Here is a 20,800-nt window from a genome sequence, read left to right as displayed (position 1 = left end):
TGAAGATCTGACTGGAACTGATGTTACCACTGTGGCAAGACAGTTGATGGTTCATCTGCATACGACCCTAGTGCAACCTATTCTTGAGTACTACTTGAGTGTTTAAGATCTGTACCAGGTTGGAGTAAAAGAAAACACTGCAACAATTCAGAGGTGGGCTGAGAGATTTGTTAGTGTTGCAGATATGCTTTGGGAACTAAAATGGGAATGTCTGGAGGGAATGCAACATAGTTTTCAAGGATCACTACTGAGAAAATTCAGAGAATCGACATTTTAAGCCGACTGCAGAATGATTCTGCTGCCTTTAACATGCATTTCATGTAAGGACCAAGAAGGTAAGATATGAGGATTTAAGTTTCATATGGAGGGATATAGTTAATCTTTTTTCCCCCATTCTATTTGCAAGAGGAACAGAAAAGGTAATGACTAGTAGGGGTGTGTGGTACACTCAGTTACATGCCAGATGTTGGATATTGGAGTATGGCTCTGAGCACTATGGGACTTAACATCTGAGGTCATCAGTCCCCTAGAACTTAGAACTACTTAAACGTATCTAACCTGAGGACATCACACACATCCATGCCTGAGGCAGGATTCGAGCCTGCGACCATAGCAGTCGTGCGGTTCCTAGGATATTGGAGTATCTAAGTATGTGCAGATGTAGACAAGAAATAGTTGAAACCCTGTCAAACTATGTTATTCAGTTGCAGCTTGACTGTGGGTGTTTGGGAGGTGGTGGATAACTGGAAAGAAAAAGCTTTGGGTATCTATATCTGTACAAGGTTGGGAAAGTAATTACAGTCTGTGAAAGCCTCAGTGAGACCCATTGATATATTTGAGAGGGATTACTTGTCACTAGAGATGCAATGGCTACAGGTTGCCAGGCTTCTTGTTGTAGAACAGGTGGAAACTGTGGAACTGGAGGTATTTCTGGGGTGGGTAAATTCCATATGGTGCAGGTACTGTTGTAGCCATTTTGAGGTGGAGGTGAACAATGAATAACCCAATAGGGTTGAGTAGGACCAAGTGAAGTGAATGGGGGAGATGGTGTTAAGGTTCTGGAAGAATGTCTGTAGGGTCTCCTCACTCTCTGTCCAGTCCATGAAGATGTCATTAACGAATCTGAAACAGATGAGGGGTTTGGGATTCTGTGTGGTTAGGAAAGATTCTGCTAACTGAACCATGAATATGTTGGCATAGGATGTTGCCATACTGGTGCCTGTTGTCGTACCACAGATTTGTTTGTAGACGATACCTTCGAAGGTGAAGGAATCATGGTGTGAGGATATAATTAGTCATGGTGGGCAGGAAGGAGGTTGTAGGTTTGGAATCCATTGGACATTCATGATGCGCATTTGCTCACAATTTTGCCTCAGCGGGCAGAGGCAGTGGTCATGTGTGTGAGTAGCTTACGTGTTCAGCAGACTTTTGGTTGTGCCTATCTGTGACTCAACATCTCCACTGTAATCTGTCGTTTTCATAACGTTGTCAAAACTAGAAATAGGATGTACATCCACAGTCAACAGGAGGCTGCAATTATAGTACTGATGATCATGGTACCAATGGTAAGATGATGGCAAGATGTCCATTAAATAAGTCATTGATGGTTGCGATGGATGCTACAGCAACATCTGATATGGCTGCTAAGTGGATGGCTGTGGCAAAGGTGGTCAGGTGTTGATTTTCATGGGTGTTGCACATTCAGATGACCTGTGTTTCTGGACCTCTACAACCAGGAGTGGCTGTGTACTGACAGTTAACTAGTTTCCTGGAAGCATCTCTAAAAAACGTAAATCTACAGTGTATGTACAAAATCAAAGTTGGTTTTGGTGTCATTGGCAAGTGCTTGTTTTGACCTGAATTGTATAGTTTGCTGGTCACCTGTGTGGCTTATTGTACACTTGATAGACTTGATCATGTTAGTAATTTATTTATTTATTTATTGAATTTTCCTCTGAAACAATGTTCTACGCATTAAAATGTGATGAGATTGACCATGCAATAGTTCTTTATTTGTCTGCAAATGGAATTGTATAGTAAGTGCTAAGAAGTAATGGTAGTCCATTTTACCATATACACAAGCATAAAAATCAGACATTAGAGCCTTGAAAGTGCATACTAAGTGTGTGGTTTCCCATTTGACTGAGGAGAGAATGGAGCCCTCTTGATATGCCAAATTCCAAAATGCACCAGCAAAATTTATATGAAGACATCACCAAAAACCTTTTGGTAATGTACAATTGAAAATTTTTTAGTGTAGTTCTGCCTGGTTTTCTGTGCAAATGTGGCTGTGTGAAGTCATAATTTCAGTTTGTTTCCCATCCCAGCTAGCTGCAATGTTTGTGTGCTAGCTGTTTGCTTTCAACTATATACCAATGTCTTCCACATAAAATATGTGAAATATTATGCTGTAATAGTGTGTGAATAAAGACTCTAGTTCACTCATTTGGCATGCGTAACAAAATTATGACATTTTTTAGAGAAAAACTATTGCTTTGCGCTTGATATTTTTGAACCAGCGATTCTGGAGCTGAATTCTTATTATGAGGACTACCCTTAGAATGAAATTTTTGAGCAAATGTACTCACTGAACATTTTATGATGCATCATTGATTTGCTGATGATCTGTGGAGAAAGCTTACAGAACTTCTGATTCAGAATGATTTCTTTGAATACAAGATGCTTCTGAAGCATAGGATTCTGGATCAGTGTGAAATGGCAATTGAAACACAGTGTCTGTGTATACATATTTTGAAGTAGGATGGCAAATAATATCATACTGGCAACTAGAAAGAAGTAGTGACCAAAACTGCAGCTTGTGAGCCATTCAATATGATATATCTTTTGCTGGATGGAACAGTGCTGTTAGTGGTTTGTGATTGGTAACAAGAAACAAATCTTGTATCATGCAAATTCTGATGAAACTTGGTAACTCAAGAAATGATTGCCAATGCTTCTTTTTCTAACTGTCTGTAATTTTCTTGAAACTTGTTTACAATCTTTGATGTAAATGCTATGGGGCACTCAGTTTTGCGAACCACGTATTATAAAACTGCGCCGATGCCATTTGAAGATGCATCTACTGCCAGTGTCACTGGTTTCTTTGGATCACATTATAATTATATATTACAAGTTTGAAGAGTTTTTTTAGCATTATAGACTCAATTTGAAAGCAACCTTTTTTTATCCATGATTTGATGCAACAGTGCTGCTTTTTAAGCTGTGTTCAGGAAGAATCTCACATAATAATTATGCTTCTCAAGAACTGCTTGTAATTCCTGGATATTTCAAGGGGGCAGTGGGATGTGCACATTGAACATCAAAGATATAGCCCAAATATTCAATTTCCATATTAAAGACAGAGCATTTTCACAGATTTGATTTCAGAGCTGTCTCTCTTAATATCTGGGAAAGCCAGTCCAAATTACTGAGAACTTTTTCCAGTGTCTTTCTGGATGCTATTATATCATCCAAATAATTAGAATACAACAGGTCTTTAAGGAACATTCATTCTCACTTGTCGTAAAAAATATTGAAGCAAAGTAGGTGCTGAGGTGCATTCAAAGGGAAGGATAAGCCTTGATGCACATTAATTGCCACGCATATCTTTGTCAAGAGAAACCAGCAGGCATCAATAAGTATATGCTAAACCTATTTTTGATAAACAATTACTCCTGGTATTTAGTCTATTAATTCTTTGGTACTTAGTAGTGGGAGTGAATCCATCACTGTTTGAGCATTTGCAGTGGCTTTGGTTTCTGCATGGAGTCTAATTTTCCTGTTTGCTTTTTCTAGTGATTACCAGAAGATATGCTCATTAGTTTTCTGAGGTGGGTTTCAGGATGCCAATTTGTGCCAACCATTTGATTCAGTGGCTACTTAATTTCAAATAGTATGTTGTACTGGTACAGGATGTGGCCTTTAGAATCTAGATATGGCGTTGTCTGAGTTGCTATGTGCATTGAAAGCTTTTAGATAATCAAGTTTGCCATCAAACAGTTGTTGTGCAATTATGTCAGCAGCTCGATAATTGGACAACTTTGAAACTGAATAAGCATTTTGTGGGTTTTCTCGTCTTTGCATGTAAATTTTTCACAGGTGTCCGGTAGACTCAAAGACCAGAATACACACTGTAGCTAAAGTATTTGAGCTTATAATGTGACACAAAAGAAGAGCAAATGAAAAGAATTACTTTCTCAAGTATGTTACTTCAGTACAAAAAAGAAAGAATAATTAAACACTTTTTCAGCCTTCAAAAGGAAAAGAAAATAAGCAAGTGCTGCTGTTAGTTTCTGCTGCTGGTTTTTGGAAAAAAAATCTTTCTTAATACAGGACTTCTGTCCTATTAAGCCAGCTGGGATTAGTTAACTGCCACCAAGTACCTCACAATTGTGTCAATGAGTCTATCTGGTGGATGTCTCAGTCCTATGAATGTTTAAATCTGATCTTAATTGCTAGAGGTGTCTATTCTGTCTGCAGATATGAAATAGATACTTTTGCTACAAACACAAAGAAAACAGTTGCATGGGTAAAATTCACATAGCTTTATTTAAAATATTTACATGTAGCCAGAGGTAGAAAAATAAATATTTACCTTTATCTGTTGGATTTAAAGTGGTTGTTTCATTGAATAGTGTTATTAGTTCTGTATACTTGCCTCTAGTACATAACTGATGTCTGTGGTGTCCACATCACTGGGTATCCTCCAATCTTTCGTGTATGTTCTGTGTGTCTTGGACATGTCTTTTCTGTATACATTGACATATAAAGAGGTACAGAATGATACTGTTTGTTCCATTCTGAACATAGCCTTTTATGGCCAGCTCAATGTCATTTTGTAATGACACCCATCAGCCTTGTGACAGAGTGAGCCCAGTGCTCAGTGTGGTTATGATACTTGGCTGCCTTTGCAGTGGTGCACTTTCAGTTTTTCAAGAGGGTTCCTGTGATGATGCACTGTAATATTCTTCTGTTCCCAAGCATGCTCAGTTGGGTTCATGACAGCAGGTCCCTAAGGCCATTCCACTTGCTCAGTTCCTTCCAGCAAGATTATGTTCATGAGGTGGGCAAGGTGTGCTCAATGGGTGTTGTCTTGAAAGATAAATTCATCATGAAGTATTGGCTTTAGGGCTGGATAATAGGTTGGGTGATATTGTTTTGATACTGCATGGATGTCAACAGGAATGACTGACCCTCCTTCAGGCAGAAGACTTGGACCTGCATGCCTGAGATCTGAGAAATGCATTGTTTCTCGAAGCCTCCACACTCTTTTGTGATGATTGGCAGGCATCAGACAAATCCATCACTCACTGGTAAAGTGAACACAAATTTTTTGATGCAGGTTCTACTCCAAACGTTCTGTTGTCTGTCCTCTTTATGTACTGTGATAATTTGTATTGTTATTTGTAATGGGTGCCTAGAGACCAAATTGATTGTGTGAAGATTGTGGCACATCCAAAATGGCAGAACACAAAAACCATTGAATTCCTTGCAGAGTACTCACACACCATAATTTCGACTTAGTGATCATCAGTATGTAGCGCAGTGCCAGATGACCATTAAAACTGGTTTGAAATATACTGTGTCTTTCAGTAGTGGTTGAATTTTTAAATGACACCATCACTTTAAGGATGAGTTCTCATGTTTACAATGTTTACAACACTTCTTGATAACACGATTTAAATTTAAAAAGACCCTTTAAGGCATGCTGGCAGCTTCATCAGTGCCTACATGCTACATTGCCGCATCTTTTAGACACACCACATTTTACTGCAATACACTAAATATGCACATATACTTTTATCTCCATTGCACAAGTCACTTTACATAGTGGTTTCTTGTGGTAAAAGAGTCTTAGCAATGACCTGCACAAGTGATTAGCAGCGGAAAAAAACTGTTTAGGAGTTGTTTGTAGATTAGTTATGCTAAAACAATCCTTTATTTATTACTTCACTTTTAACCACTTGTAATCTGATGCAAGGTTAACAGTATTTTGGTTATTTTATACACTGCACTTGCAAGTATTACTCAAATGTTCAGCACTATGAAGTTTGTCTTCATCTACTTTTGTATAGATACTCTTCAAGCCATAATATGATACACAGTGAAAGTACCACGTGTCACTGCTAGTCATTTTATTTCTAATTTGGTCCACAAATGGTGTGAAGGCAGACTTACTATCTATTTGCCTCCCTAAGAGTTCTAATATCTCTTACCTTGTCCTCACAGTTCTTGTGAGAAATTACATTAGCAGCAGTAGAATCATTCTTCACTCAGATGTGGGTGTGTAGTCTGTAAAGTTGCATTTCATGAAAATAACTTCATCTTCTATCCAGGAATTGAACTTGTGAAGCATCTTCGTAACACTGGCATGTTGATCAGATCTGCTGGTAATGAATCTAACAGCATGAATCTGAACTGCTTTATTGTCTTCATTTAATCCAACGTGGTGGAGGTCCCAAACACACTAGCAGTTCTCAAGAAAGAATCACACAAGTGTTCTACATGTGGTCTTCATTGCAGATGCCTTACAATTTCCTAAATCTCTTCCAATAAAGTGAAGTCCACTATTCTCCTTCCCTACTACAGTCCTTACATACTCATTCCATTTTGTATTGCTTTGCAACATTACCCCTACATATTTAATTCATATGGCTTCATTAAGCATCACACTGCTAATAGACAAATTCAAACACTAAAGATTTGCTTTTATTTATCATGTGCATTAAGTCAAATTCATCTACTTTTTGATCAAGCTGCCACTCATCACATCAACTAGAAACTTTTCAAAGTTATCTTTATCCTACTACACTCACTCAGTGTTGATACTCACCTTTATACTTTGACGTCTTCAACAAACAGCCATCGACTACTGGTTACCTTATCTTCTTGAAAGCCAAAACAAAAACAAATAGGATACAAAGCCCTGTATACTTTAATTACAGTACCCTTTTGGAAAGTTACTTGCAGAATCCTTGTGGACACTATACATGCCTTCGTTTCTTCAAAATTTATTTCCAATACTGAATATTTCTTTGCTTTTCCTTTATTATTTTAGATATTAATACATACATTATATTGAGCACTAGCTCAGTTATTTATGCAGTGCAAGTAACATAAAAATTGAAAATAAAATAAGTTTCATACAAAGATCCAATCTTACAACACTCGTGTAACCATTTCATATCTTTGCACTATGCCAACTGCTGCCTTCAAATTATGCTGTCATAAATGGCTCATGCCTTGCCCAAGCCACTATGCTATACTGCTTTTTTTCTAACCACTTGGCCACTTGGAGCTCCCACTTCTGTCACTTTCATTTCTGGTCAAGTTGTACACACACCATACATTGGACAAAATTGCTGATGGTGAGATACTAACAACTGCTTATCTGTTCTTTCCCATGTAAAGTTTTCAGGCAATGTGTTCAGAACTACTTCACCAGACTGTCTGTCCATTCAATATGCAATGGAGCCATGGACATCCCCGTCTGTACTCCGTAGGTCACAGTTGCCTCCAACTAATACTTCATGATCAAGGTATTTCCATGTTGATGGGCGTAGACTTTCTTTGAATGATTCTGCAACTGTTACAGTGGATTCAGTTGACTGATAAAGACATCTGGCGATTAACTTGGTTCACCTAGGCCAGGTAATTATGTCCCGGTAACTTCACAGATATGTGTACTCAGTTTCAATGTCAACAGGGACAAAATTTTTGTCGATTGCAATGAACACCCACTTCTATGGCATCCAAGCTGTCTTTCTGATTTACATTCTATCCCTTGTTAAATCTACCAACTGGAAATTTTTGATCAGGATCTCAAATTATTGCCTAGCCTAAAAAAACCATGTTCACACCACAAGTACTCTGGAACCTGAGTAGATGCTTCTAATGTGTAGTGCACCCTAACTTATCAAGAGAATTCTGAAAGATAATGCAGACTGCCTTTGCTTACAGGAGCTGGATTCTTTGAAAGATGACCTGGAAAAACTGCAGTTAGCTGGACAGGCAGCTGAGCAAGCCCAGGCTCTTCAAGAAGATAATCAAAAACTGAAGGATGACAATGAGAAACTGAAGGATGACAATGAGAGGCTTCAGAAAGTAAGATATGAGTTTTGGCAGTGCATTTTATTCAGGGTGCATGGTTTGCATTGACTGTGTCATGCAAAATGTAATAACACTGCTTTGTCATCTCTAGAAGAAATTTAGATATTGTATTATAATCTGGGCATCATTTTACCTAATTTAGAAGATGAGTAGCTTTTTCATTGGTAGTTTTCATATAGTACCAACGATTATCAATACATAATATCATTCTTTTCTTATTAGGCTTAAACCAATGTACATTGTGAATAATTTAATGTATTGTGCCACAACATCTTCTTTATTGGGTACATTCAAGAATGCTTTACCACTGTGCTGTAGATATCTCTTCTGACACTTCTGGTTGGCTTTGGAACACCCAGGTACTTATTTTGTTGTACTGCTATATCTCTCCTTCAGTCTCCCTGTAGCCCTTCATTGTTTCAGTAGCTTATTTGGATAAATATCTGTTTTTGCTGTTGTTCTCCTCTCATCAAAGTTTATCTTATTTTGATTCTTCCACAATGATGTCAAAGTACTGTACCATGTTTTACATTGGCATATCAGTTAGCGTATGCCAAGTAAATGACATGCACAATATATGCACAGAGGAAGGCAGAAGATATCCTGGAGATAGTAGAAATGACAATTAAATTAATTTTTTTTGTGTTGATAATAATAGTTGTGCAGAAGTACTTGAGAATCAGATGAGGTGAAAGAGATGATCTAATTCTTATGAACACAGAAGGCTTTAGTTGCAAATTTGTTTGTGAATGTAGTTTTATCCATTAATATATGAGTATCAGTCCATGTGCATAAATTAGTCTGCAACACAAGGACTATATTACCAATAGTAAACATTTGTTATACAAAGCCTGACAGCATCTTCTTCTATTTATTCTTCATTTTATTCTCTCCTTGATGTATATAAATTCAAGTTCTCTGCTTGCTTTTTTCTGTGTATTCAGGCTAATCTGGGGAACTACTGTAGAAAATTTGATACTATTTCTACTAATAGGTACTTTGATTTACAAGAAAGTTTTTTGTGTATAATTTGTAAACATTTAGAGCAAATCTCCAGAGCTATGATGAATTTGTAAAGCATCACTTCAAGACTCATGAGACAATAATCTCTTGGATTCACAGCTCTGTGCAATTCAATGTAGCTATGGCTAAATGAGAGTGCACAAGCCCCCTGCATGTACTGAAAACTGAAGGAACTTGTTTGGTGCAGAGAACTCAACATGGATGCAGCTTAATGTAATCAGATATTATTTGTTTGGGCACTTTCATACTCAAATTAAGCTACATTGTGTGTGCAGCACTCAATAATGTAAAGTGCACGAACCAATAAGTAACAGCATTGCTCATAAATGTTTGTGGATTCATGAGCTTCTTAAAGAATGAAACAGCCAAGGACATGAACTTCTTGACACCTTAAAAATAAAGGGTGGATTGGCATTCAGAAACTCCTAACAGATGTCAGAATCTCCTAGTGGATGACTAGAGAAAATTTTGAAATACTTACACACACTATGTGATCAAAAGTATCAAGACACCTGGCTGAAAATGACTTACAAGTTCATGGCACACTCCATTGGTGATGCTCGAATTCAGTATGGTGTTGGCCCACCCTTAGCCTTGATGACAGTCTCCACTGTCACAGGCATATGGTCTGTCAGGTGCTGGAAGGTTTCTTGGAGAATGGCAGCCCATTTTTCACAGAGTGCTGCACTGAGGAGAGGTTTTGATGTTGGTTTGTGAGGCCTAGCATGAAGTTGGCGTTCCAAAACATTCCAAAGGTGTACTGTAGGATTCAGATCAGAACTCTGTGCAGGCCAGTCCATTACAGAGATGTTATTGTCATATAACTAACGCCCTAACCGCCGTCTGCTTCACGTCTGCTGTGCAGCGAGCTACCTTAATTTAAGTATTATCTGTATTTTTCTTACTTGTCACTTCTTCTTCTGCGTGTTTTTGCTTTTAGGAAGCTTTAATAGTATAGTGCTATTAAGTGTTCCATAGATCTCGTGTTTGTTTTGAATACAGTCAGAGAGAGTCCCTTTAGTCAGCCATAGTGCTCGTAGTGCTAGTGTTTGTTTTCAATACCGTCCAGAGACAGGTAGTGCTATTTTCCTTGTTTCTACAAGAAGTGGTTAGCAATCACAGTTTAGTCAATAATCAACCGCCTTTAGTGAATTAGCAGTCTAGTTAAAAGCTGATTAACACTCTATAGTAAATTGATTTCTTAGGATGGCTAGGATGTGTGGCTGCTGTGTACGGACGCAGGAGGAGCTGGCCACTCTTCGCGAACAGCTGAGCGTGTTGATGGCCGCGGTCAGCCGTCTTCAGGCTGCTGCCTCGGAGTGTAGCGGCAGTGGGGAGTCTGGTGCGTCGCATGGTGCACCCCAGGTGTTAGATGCTTCACCCACTGTCCCTGCTGTCGAGACATCTTCGCGGGTACCGGGCGCGGTTGGGCCACCCTCTCCCCAAGGGGAGTGGCGGGTTCAGCGGCGTTCGCGGCGCACGAGGCGGAGGGTCAATGTGGAGGCTGGCCGTGTGGCATCGCCCGCTCTGCCTGTGAGTGGACATGTGGCTGCTCCTTCAGCAAGGTCCGAGCAGGCACACGGGGGGAGGGGTTTATTAGTTATTGGGAGCTCCAACGTTAGGCGGGTGATGGAGCCCCTTAGGGAAATAGCGGAAAGGTCGGGGAAGAAGGCCAGTGTTCACTCTGTCTGCTTGCCGGGGGGTCTCATCCGAGATGTGGAGGAGGCCCTACCGGCGGCGATAGAGAGCACTGGGTGCACCCGACTGCAAATTGTTGCTCATGTCGGCACCAATGACTCTCGCCGTCTGGGTTCAGAGGTCATCCTCAGTTCGTACAGGCGGTTGGCGGAGTTGGTGAAGGTGGAAAGCCTCGCTCGCGGGGTGGAATCAGAGCTAACTATTTGTAGTATCGTTCCGAGAACCGATCGCGGTCCTCTGGTTTGGAGCCGAGTGGAAGGCTTAAACCAGAGGCTCAGACGATTCTGCGGAGAGCTGGGGTGCAAATTTCTCGACCTCCGCTATCGGGTGGAGAAATGTAGGGTCCCCCTGAATAGGTCAGGCGTGCACTACACGCCGGAAGCGGCTACGAGGGTAGCGGAGTACGTGTGGAGTGCACATGGGGTTTTTTTAGGTTAGAGAATTCCCTCCCTAGGCCCGACAAGACGCCTCCTGAGACGCGGCAAGGCAGGAGTAGGCAAAATGCAACAAGGAATAACAATATTAATGTGCTAATAGTAAACTGCAGAAGCGTCTATAGAAAGGTCCCAGAACTGCTCTCATTAATAAACGGTCACAACGCCCATATAGTACTAGGAACAGAAAGTTGGCTGAAACCAGACGTAAACAGTAATGAAATCCTAAACTCTGATTGGAATGTATACCGCAGAGATAGGCTGGACAGTGAAGGGGGAGGCGTGTTTATAGCGATAAGAAGTGCAATAGTATCGAAGGATATTGACGGAGATTCGAATTGTGAAATGATTTGGGTGAAGGTCACGGTTAAAGCAGGCTCAGACATGGTAATTGGATGTCTCTATAGGCCCCCGGGCTCAGCAGCTGTTGTGGCTCAGCACCTGAAGAATAATTTGGAAAATATTTCGAGTAGATTTCCCCACCATGTTATAGTTCTGGGTGGAGATTTTAATTTGCCGGATATAGACTGGGAGACTCAAACGTTCATAACGGGTGGCAGGGACAAAGAATCCAGTGAAATATTTTTAAGTGCTTTATCTGAAAACTACCTTGAGCAGTTAAACAGAAAACCGACTCGTGGCGATAATATATTAGACCTTCTGGTGACAAACAGACCCGAACTATTTGAATCAGTTAATGCAGAACAGGGAATCAGCGATCATAAAGCGGTTACTGCGTCGATGATTTCAGCCGTAAATAGAAATATTAAAAAAGGTAGGAAGATTTTTCTGTTTAGCAAAAGTGACAAAAAGCAGATTACAGAGTACCTGACGGCTCAACACAAAAGTTTTGTCTCAAGTGCAGATAGTGTTGAGGATCAGTGGACAAAGTTCAAAACCATGGTACAATATGCGTTAGATGAGTATGTGCCAAGCAAGATCGTAAGAGATGGAAAAGAGCCACTGTGGTACAACAACCGAGTTAGAAAACTGCTGCGGAAGCAAAGGGAACTTCACAGCAAACATAAACATAGCCAAAGCCTTGCAGACAAACAAAAATTACGCGAAGCGAAATGTAGTGTGAGGAGGGCTATGCGAGAGGCTTTCAATGAATTCGAAAGTAACGTTCTATGTACTGACTTGGCAGAAAATCCTAAGAAATTTTGGTCCTATGTCAAAGCGGTAGGTGGATCAAAACAAAATGTCCAGACACTCTGTGACCAAAATGGTACTGAAACAGAGGATGACAGACTAAAGGCCGAATTACTAAATGTCTTCTTCCAAAGCTGTTTCACAGAGGAAGACTGCACTGTGCTTCCTTCTCTAGATTGTCGCACAGTTGACAAAATGGTAGATATCGAAGTAGACGACAGAGGGATAGAGAAACAATTAAAATCGCTCAAAAGAGGAAAGGCCGCTGGTCCTGATGGGATACCAGTTCGATTTTACACAGAGTACGCGAAGGAACTTGCCCCCCTTCTTGCAGCGGTGTACCGTAGGTCTCTAGAAGAGCGAAGCGTTCCAAAGGATTGGAAAAGGGCACAGGTCATCCCCGTTCTCAAGAAGGGACGTCGAACAGATGTGCAGAACTATAGACCTATATCTCTAACGTCGATCAGTTGTAGAATTTTGGAACACGTATTATGTTCGAGTATAATGTCTTTTCTGGAGACTAGAAATCTACTCTGTAGGAATCAGCATGGGTTTCGAAAAAGACGATCGTGTGAAACCCAGCTCGCGCTATTCGTCCACGAGACTCAGAGGGCCTTAGACACGGGTTCACAGGTAGATGCCGTGTTTCTTGACTTCCGCAAGGCGTTTGACACAGTTCCCCATAGTCGTTTAATGAACAAAGTAAGAGCATACGGACTATCAGATCAATTGTGTGATTGGATTGAGGAGTTCCTAGATAACAGAACGCAGCACGTCATTCTCAATGGAGAGAAGTCTTCCGAAGTAAGAGTGATTTCAGGTGTGCCGCAGGGGAGTGTCATAGGACCGTTGCTATTCACAATATACATAAATGACCTGGTGGATGACATCGGAAGTTCACTGAGGCTTTTTGCAGATGATGCTGTGGTGTATCGAGAGGTTGCAACAATGGAAAATTGTACTGAAATGCAGGAGGATCTGCAGCGAATTGACGCATGGTGCACGGAATGGCAATTGAATCTCAATGTAGCGAAGTGTAATGTGCTGCGAATACATAGAAAGATAGGTCCCTTACCATTTAGCTACAAAATAGCAGGTCAGCAACTGGAAGCAGTTAATTCCATAAATTATCTGGGAGTACGCATTAGGAGTGATTTAAAATGGAATGATCATATAAAGTTGATCGTCGGTAAAGCAGATGCCAGACTGAGATTCATTGGAAGAATCCTAAGGAAATGCAATCCGACAACAAAGGAAGTAGGTTACAGTACGCTTGTTCACCCAATGCTTGAATACTGCTCAGCAGTGTGGGATCCGCACCAGGTAGGGTTGATAGAAGAGATAGAGAAGATCCAACGGAGAGCAGCGCGCTTCGTTACAGGATCATTTAGTAATTGCGAAAGCGTTACGGAGATGATACATAAACTCCAGTGGAAGACCCTGCAGGAGAGACGCTCAGTAGCTCGGTACGGGCTTTTGTTGAAGTTTCGAGAACATACCTTCACCGAAGAGTCAAGCAGTATATTGCTCCCTCCTACGTATATCTCGCGAAGAGACCATGAGGATAAAATCAGAGAGATTAGAGCCCACACAGAAGCATACCGACAATCCTTCTTTCCACGTACAATACGAGACTGGAATAGAAGGGAGAACCGATAGAGGTACTCAGGGTACCCTCCGCCACACACCGTCAGGTGGCTTGCGGAGTACGGATGTAGATGTAGATGTAGATGTAGACTCTGCCACAGGCTATGAATTATGAACAGGTGCTCAATCATGTTGAAAGATGCAATTGCCATCCCTGAATTGATCTTCAACAGTGGGATGCAAGAAGGTGCTTCAAACATCAATGTGGGCCTGGGAAAACATGACCACATCATAACACCACCACCTCTGAATTTTACTGTTGGCACTAAAGGCACAGGCAGGTGATTTTCACCAGCCATTTGTCATAGCCACACCCTGCCATTGGATTGCCACAGTGTGTACCGTGATTCATCACTCCACACAGTGTTTTCCACTGTTGAATCGTTCTTAAGTTTTAGAACCCATTATGTTGTCTTCGATGGAAAGTGTTCATCAGAGACTTGGGCATCATTAGGAGCGCCCCAGGGAAGTGTGATATGTTAGGACAGCTGTTATTCTCTATATTCATAAATGATTTGGTAGTCAGGATGGAACGATTTGGCAGACAGGATGGGCAGCCATCTGCATTTGTTTGCTGGTGATTCTGTGGTCTATGGTAAGGTGTCAAAGTTGAGTAAAGTGGGAGGGTACAAGATGACTTAGACAAAATTTCTAGTCGGCATGATGAATGTACAAAAATGTGAATGTATGCAGAAGAGTAGGGAAAACAAACTTATGATGTTCACATACAGGATTAGTGACAGGATTAGTGGTGTCCTGCTTGGCACAGTCAAGTTATTTAAATACCTGGGTATAATGTTGCAAAGCAATATGAAATAGAACAAGCATGTGAGGATTGTGGTAGGGAAGGTGAATGGTCAACTTCAGTTTATTTGGAGAATTTTAGAAAAGTATGGTTCATCTATAAAAACTAATACTAAACTCTGCCTTAACAGGCCATGAAACCTCAATGGTACTGACTGGCTGCTATGTAATCCTCAGCACACAGGTGTCACTGGATGCAGATATGGAGGGGCAAGTAGTCAGCACACCACTCTCCTGTCCATATGTCAGTTTACGAGGCTGGAGCCACTACTTCTTGAACTAGTAGCTACTCAGTTTGCCTTACAAGGGCTAAGTGCATACCACTTGCCAACAGTGCAAAGCACACCTGATGGTGTAACAGTGCTTAACTTTGAAGATCTGACTGGAACTGATGTTACCACTGTGGCAAGACAGTTGATGGTTCATCTGCATACGACACTAGTGTGACCTATTCTTGAGTACTACTTGAGTGTTTAAGATCTGTACCAGGTTGGAGTAAAAGAAAACACTGCAACAATTCAGAGGTGGGCTGAGAGATTTGTTAGTGTTGCAGATATGCTTTGGGAACTAAAATGGGAATGTCTGGAGGGAATGCAACATAGTTTTCAAGGATCACTACTGAGAAAATTCAGAGAATCGACATTTTAAGCCGACTGCAGAATGATTCTGCTGCCTTTAACATGCATTTCATGTAAGGACCAAGAAGGTAAGATATGAGGATTTAAGTTTCATATGGAGGGATATAGTTAATCTTTTTTCCCCCATTCTATTTGCAAGAGGAACAGAAAAGGTAATGACTAGTAGGGGTGTGTGGTACACTCAGTTACATGCCAGATGTTGGATATTGGAGTATGGCTCTGAGCACTATGGGACTTAACATCTGAGGTCATCAGTCCCCTAGAACTTAGAACTACTTAAACGTATCTAACCTGAGGACATCACACACATCCATGCCTGAGGCAGGATTCGAGCCTGCGACCATAGCAGTCGTGCGGTTCCTAGGATATTGGAGTATCTAAGTATGTGCAGATGTAGACAAGAAATAGTTGAAACCCTGTCAAACTATGTTATTCAGTTGCAGCTTGACTGTGGGTGTTTGGGAGGTGGTGGATAACTGGAAAGAAAAAGCTTTGGGTATCTATATCTGTACAAGGTTGGGAAAGTAATTACAGTCTGTGAAAGCCTCAGTGAGACCCATTGATATATTTGAGAGGGATTACTTGTCACTAGAGATGCAATGGCTACAGGTTGCCAGGCTTCTTGTTGTAGAACAGGTGGAAACTGTGGAACTGGAGGTATTTCTGGGGTGGGTAAATTCCATATGGTGCAGGTACTGTTGTAGCCATTTTGAGGTGGAGGTGAACAATGAATAACCCAATAGGGTTGAGTAGGACCAAGTGAAGTGAATGGGGGAGATGGTGTTAAGGTTCTGGAAGAATGTCTGTAGGGTCTCCTCACTCTCTGTCCAGTCCATGAAGATGTCATTAACGAATCTGAAACAGATGAGGGGTTTGGGATTCTGTGTGGTTAGGAAAGATTCTGCTAACTGAACCATGAATATGTTGGCATAGGATGTTGCCATACTGGTGCCTGTTGTCGTACCACAGATTTGTTTGTAGACGATACCTTCGAAGGTGAAGGAATCATGGTGTGAGGATATAATTAGTCATGGTGGGCAGGAAGGAGGTTGTAGGTTTGGAATCCATTGGACATTCATGATGCGCATTTGCTCACAATTTTGCCTCAGCGGGCAGAGGCAGTGGTCATGTGTGTGAGTAGCTTACGTGTTCAGCAGACTTTTGGTTGTGCCTATCTGTGACTCAACATCTCCACTGTAATCTGTCGTTTTCATAACGTTGTCAAAACTAGAAATAGGATGTACATCCACAGTCAACAGGAGGCTGCAATTATAGTACTGATGATCATGGTACCAATGGTAAGATGATGGCAAGATGTCCATTAAATAAGTCATTGATGGTTGCGATGGATGCTACAGCAACATCTGATATGGCTGCTAAGTGGATGGCTGTGGCAAAGGTGGTCAGGTGTTGATTTTCATGGGTGTTGCACATTCAGATGACCTGTGTTTCTGGACCTCTACAACCAGGAGTGGCTGTGTACTGACAGTTAACTAGTTTCCTGGAAGCATCTCTAAAAAACGTAAATCTACAGTGTATGTACAAAATCAAAGTTATTTTTGGTGTCATTGGCAAGTGCTTGTTTTGACCTGAATTGTATAGTTTGCTGGTCACCTGTGTGGCTTATTGTACACTTGATAGACTTGATCATGTTAGTAATTTATTTATTTATTTATTGAATTTTCCTCTGAAACAATGTTCTACGCATTAAAATGTGATGAGATTGACCATGCAATAGTTCTTTATTTTTCTGCAAATGGAATTGTATAGTAAGTGCTAAGAAGTAATGGTAGTCCATTTTACCATATACACAAGCATAAAAATCAGACATTAGAGCCTTGAAAGTGCATACTAAGTGTGTGGTTTCCCATTTGACTGAGGAGAGAATGGAGCCCTCTTGATATGCCAAATTCCAAAATGCACCAGCAAAATTTATATGAAGACATCACCAAAAACCTTTTGGTAATGTACAATTGAAAATTTTTTAGTGTAGTTCTGTCTGGTTTTCTGTGCAAATGTGGCTGTGTGAAGTCATAATTTCAGTTTGTTTCCCATCCCAGCTAGCTGCAATGTTTGTGTGCTAGCTGTTTGCTTTCAACTATATACCAATGTCTTCCACATAAAATATGTGAAATATTATGCTGTAATAGTGTGTGAATAAAGACTCTAGTTCACTCATTTGGCATGCGTAACAAAATTATGACATTTTTTAGAGAAAAACTATTGCTTTGCGCTTGATATTTTTGAACCAGTGATTCTGGAGCTGAATTCTTATTATGAGGACTACCCTTAGAATGAAATTTTTGAGCAAATGTACTCACTGAACATTTTATGATGCATCATTGATTTGCTGATGATCTGTGGAGAAAGCTTACAGAACTTCTGATTCAGAGTGATTTCTTTGAATACAAGATGCTTCTGAAGCATAGGATTCTGGATCAGTGTGAAATGGCAATTGAAACACAGTGTCTGTGTATACATATTTTGAAGTAGGATGGCAACTAATATCATACTGGCAACTAGAAAGAAGTAGTGACCAAAACTGCAGCTTGTGAGCCATTCAATATGATATATCTTTTGCTTGATGGAACAGTGCTGTTAGTGGTTTGTGATTGGTAACAAGAAACAAATCTTGTATCATGCAAATTCTGATGAAACTTGGTAACTCAAGAAATGATTGCCAATGCTTCTTTTTCTAACTGTCTGTAATTTTCTTGAAACTTGTTTAAAATGTTTGATGTAAATGCTATGGGGCACTCAGTTTTGCGAATCACGTATGATAAAACTGTGCCGATGCCATTTGAAGATGCATCTACTGCCAGTGTCACTGATTTCTTTGGATCACATTATAATTATATATTACAAGTCTGAAGAGTTTTTTTTAGCATTATATACTCAATTTGAAAGCAACTTTTTTTATCCATGATTTGATGCAACAGTGCTGCTTTTTCCTGTTTGCTTTTTCTAGTGATTACCAGAAGATATGCTCATTAGCTTTCTGAGGTGGGTTTCAGGATGCCAATTTGTGCCAACCATTTGATTCAGTGGCTACTTAATTTCAAATAGTATGTTGTACTGGTACAGGATGTGGCCTTTAGAATCTAGATATGGCATTGTCTAAGTTGCTATGTGCATTGAAAGCTTTTAGATAATCAAGTTTGCCATCAAACAGTTGTTGTGCAATTATGTCAGCAGCTCGATAATTGGACAACTTTGAAACTGAATAAGCATTTTGTGGGTTTTCTCGTCTTTGCATGTAATTTTTACACAGGTGTCCGGTAGACTCAAAGACCAGAATACACATTGTAGCTAAAGTATTTGAGCTTATAATGTGACACAAAAGAAGAACAAATGAAAAGAATTACTTTCTCAAATATGTTACTTCAGTACAAAAAAGAAAGAATAATTAAACACTTTTTCAGCCTTCAAAAGGAAAAGAAAATAAGCAAGTGCTGCTGTTAGTTTCTGCTGCTGGTTTTTGGAAAAAAAATCTTTCTTAATGCAGGACTTCTGTCCTATTAAGCGAGCTGGGATTAGTTAACTGCCACCAAGTACCTCACAATCGTGTCAATGAGTCTATCTGGTGGATGTCTCAGTCCTATGAATGTTTAAATCCGATCTTAATTGCTAGAGGTGTCTATTCTGTCTGCAGATATGAAATAGATACTTTTGCTACAAACACAAAGAAAACAGTTGCATGGGTAAAATTCACATAGCTTTATTTAAAATATTTACATGTAGCCAGAGGTAGAAAAATAAATATTTACCTTTATCTGTTGGATTTAAAGTGGTTGTTTCATTGAATAGTGTTATTATTCTGTATACCTGCCTCTAGTACATAACTGATGTCTGTGGTATCCACATCACTGGGTATCCTCCAATGTTTCGTGTATGTTCTGTGTGTCTTGGACATGTCTTTTCTGTGTACATTGACATATAAAGAGGTACAGAATGATACTGTTTGTTCCATTCTGAACATAGCCTTTTATGGCCAGCTCAATGTCATTTTGTAATGACACCCATCAGCCTTGTGGCAGAGTGAGCCCAGTGCTCAGTGTGGTTATGATACTTGGCTGCCTTTGCAGTGGTGCACTTTCAGTTTTTCAAGAGGGTTCCTGTGATGATGCACTGTAATATTCTTCTGTTCCCAAGCATGCTCAGTTGGGTTCATGACAGCAGGTCCCTAAGGCCATTCCACTTGCTCAGTTCCTTCCAGCAAGATTATGTTCATGAGGTGGGCAAGGTGTGCTCAATGGGTGTTGTCTTGAAAGATAAATTCATCATGAAGTATTGGCTTTAGGGCTGGATAATAGGTTGGATGATATTGTTTTGATACTGCATGGCTGTCAACAGGAATGACTGACCCTCCTTCAGGCAGAAGACTTGGACCTGCATGCCTGAGATCTGAGAAATGCATTGTTTCTCGAAGCCTCCACACTCTTTTGTGATGATTGGCAGGCATCAGACAAATCCATCACTCACTGGTAAAGTGAACACAAATTTTATGATGCAGGTTCTACTCCAAACCTTCTGTTGTCTGTCCTCTTTATATACTGTGATAATTTGTATTGTTATTTGTAATGGGTGCCTAGAGACCAAATTGATTGTGTGAAGATTGTGGCACATCCAAAATGGCAGAACACAAAAACCATTGAATTCCTTGCAGAGTACTCACACACCATAATTTCGACTTAGTGATCATCAGTATGTAGCACAGTGCCAGATGACCATTAAAACTGGTTTGAAATATACTGTGTCTTTCAGTAGTGGCTGAATTTTTAAATGACACCATCACTTTAAGGATGAGTTCTCATGTTTACAGTGTTTACAACACTTCTTGATAACGTGATTTAAATTTAAAAAGACCCTTTAAGGCATGCTGGCAGCTTCATCAGTGCCTACATGGTGCATTGCCGCATCTTTTAGACACACCACATTCTACTGCAATACACTAAATATGCACATATACTTTTATCTCCATTGCACAAGTCACTTTACATAGTGGTTTCTTGTGGTAAAAGTGTCTTAGCAATGACCTGCACAAGTGATTAGCAGCGGAAAAAAACTGTTTAGGAGTTGTTTGTAGATTAGTTATGCTAAAACAATCCTTTATTTATTACTTCACTTTTAACCACTTGTAATCTGATGCAAGGTTAACAGTATTTTAGTTATTTTATACACTGCACTTGCAAGTATTACTCAAATGTTCAGCACTATGAAGTTTGTCTTCATCTACTTTTGTATAGATACTCTTCAAGCCGTAATATGATACACAGTGAAAGTACCACGTGTCAC

At 40.2% G+C, this 20,800-nt stretch overlaps 1 protein-coding gene across 1 annotated transcript in view; it reads left to right on the top strand.

The window, feature by feature from the left end:
- Positions 1-20,800, top strand: part of LOC126278029 (putative leucine-rich repeat-containing protein DDB_G0290503) — a 567,177-nt gene that overhangs the window by 235,242 nt on the left and 311,135 nt on the right. The window contains exon 7 of the mRNA XM_049977802.1: positions 7,960-8,103. Within this exon, the coding sequence (XP_049833759.1) occupies positions 7,960-8,103 (144 nt within the window). The remainder of the gene's footprint in view (positions 1-7,959; positions 8,104-20,800) is intronic.

This window comes from Schistocerca gregaria, chromosome 1 (assembly GCF_023897955.1).
Source record: "Schistocerca gregaria isolate iqSchGreg1 chromosome 1, iqSchGreg1.2, whole genome shotgun sequence".
NCBI classification, from domain to species: Eukaryota; Metazoa; Arthropoda; class Insecta; order Orthoptera; family Acrididae; genus Schistocerca; species Schistocerca gregaria.
This window is presented reverse-complemented; position numbering and strand designations above follow the sequence as displayed.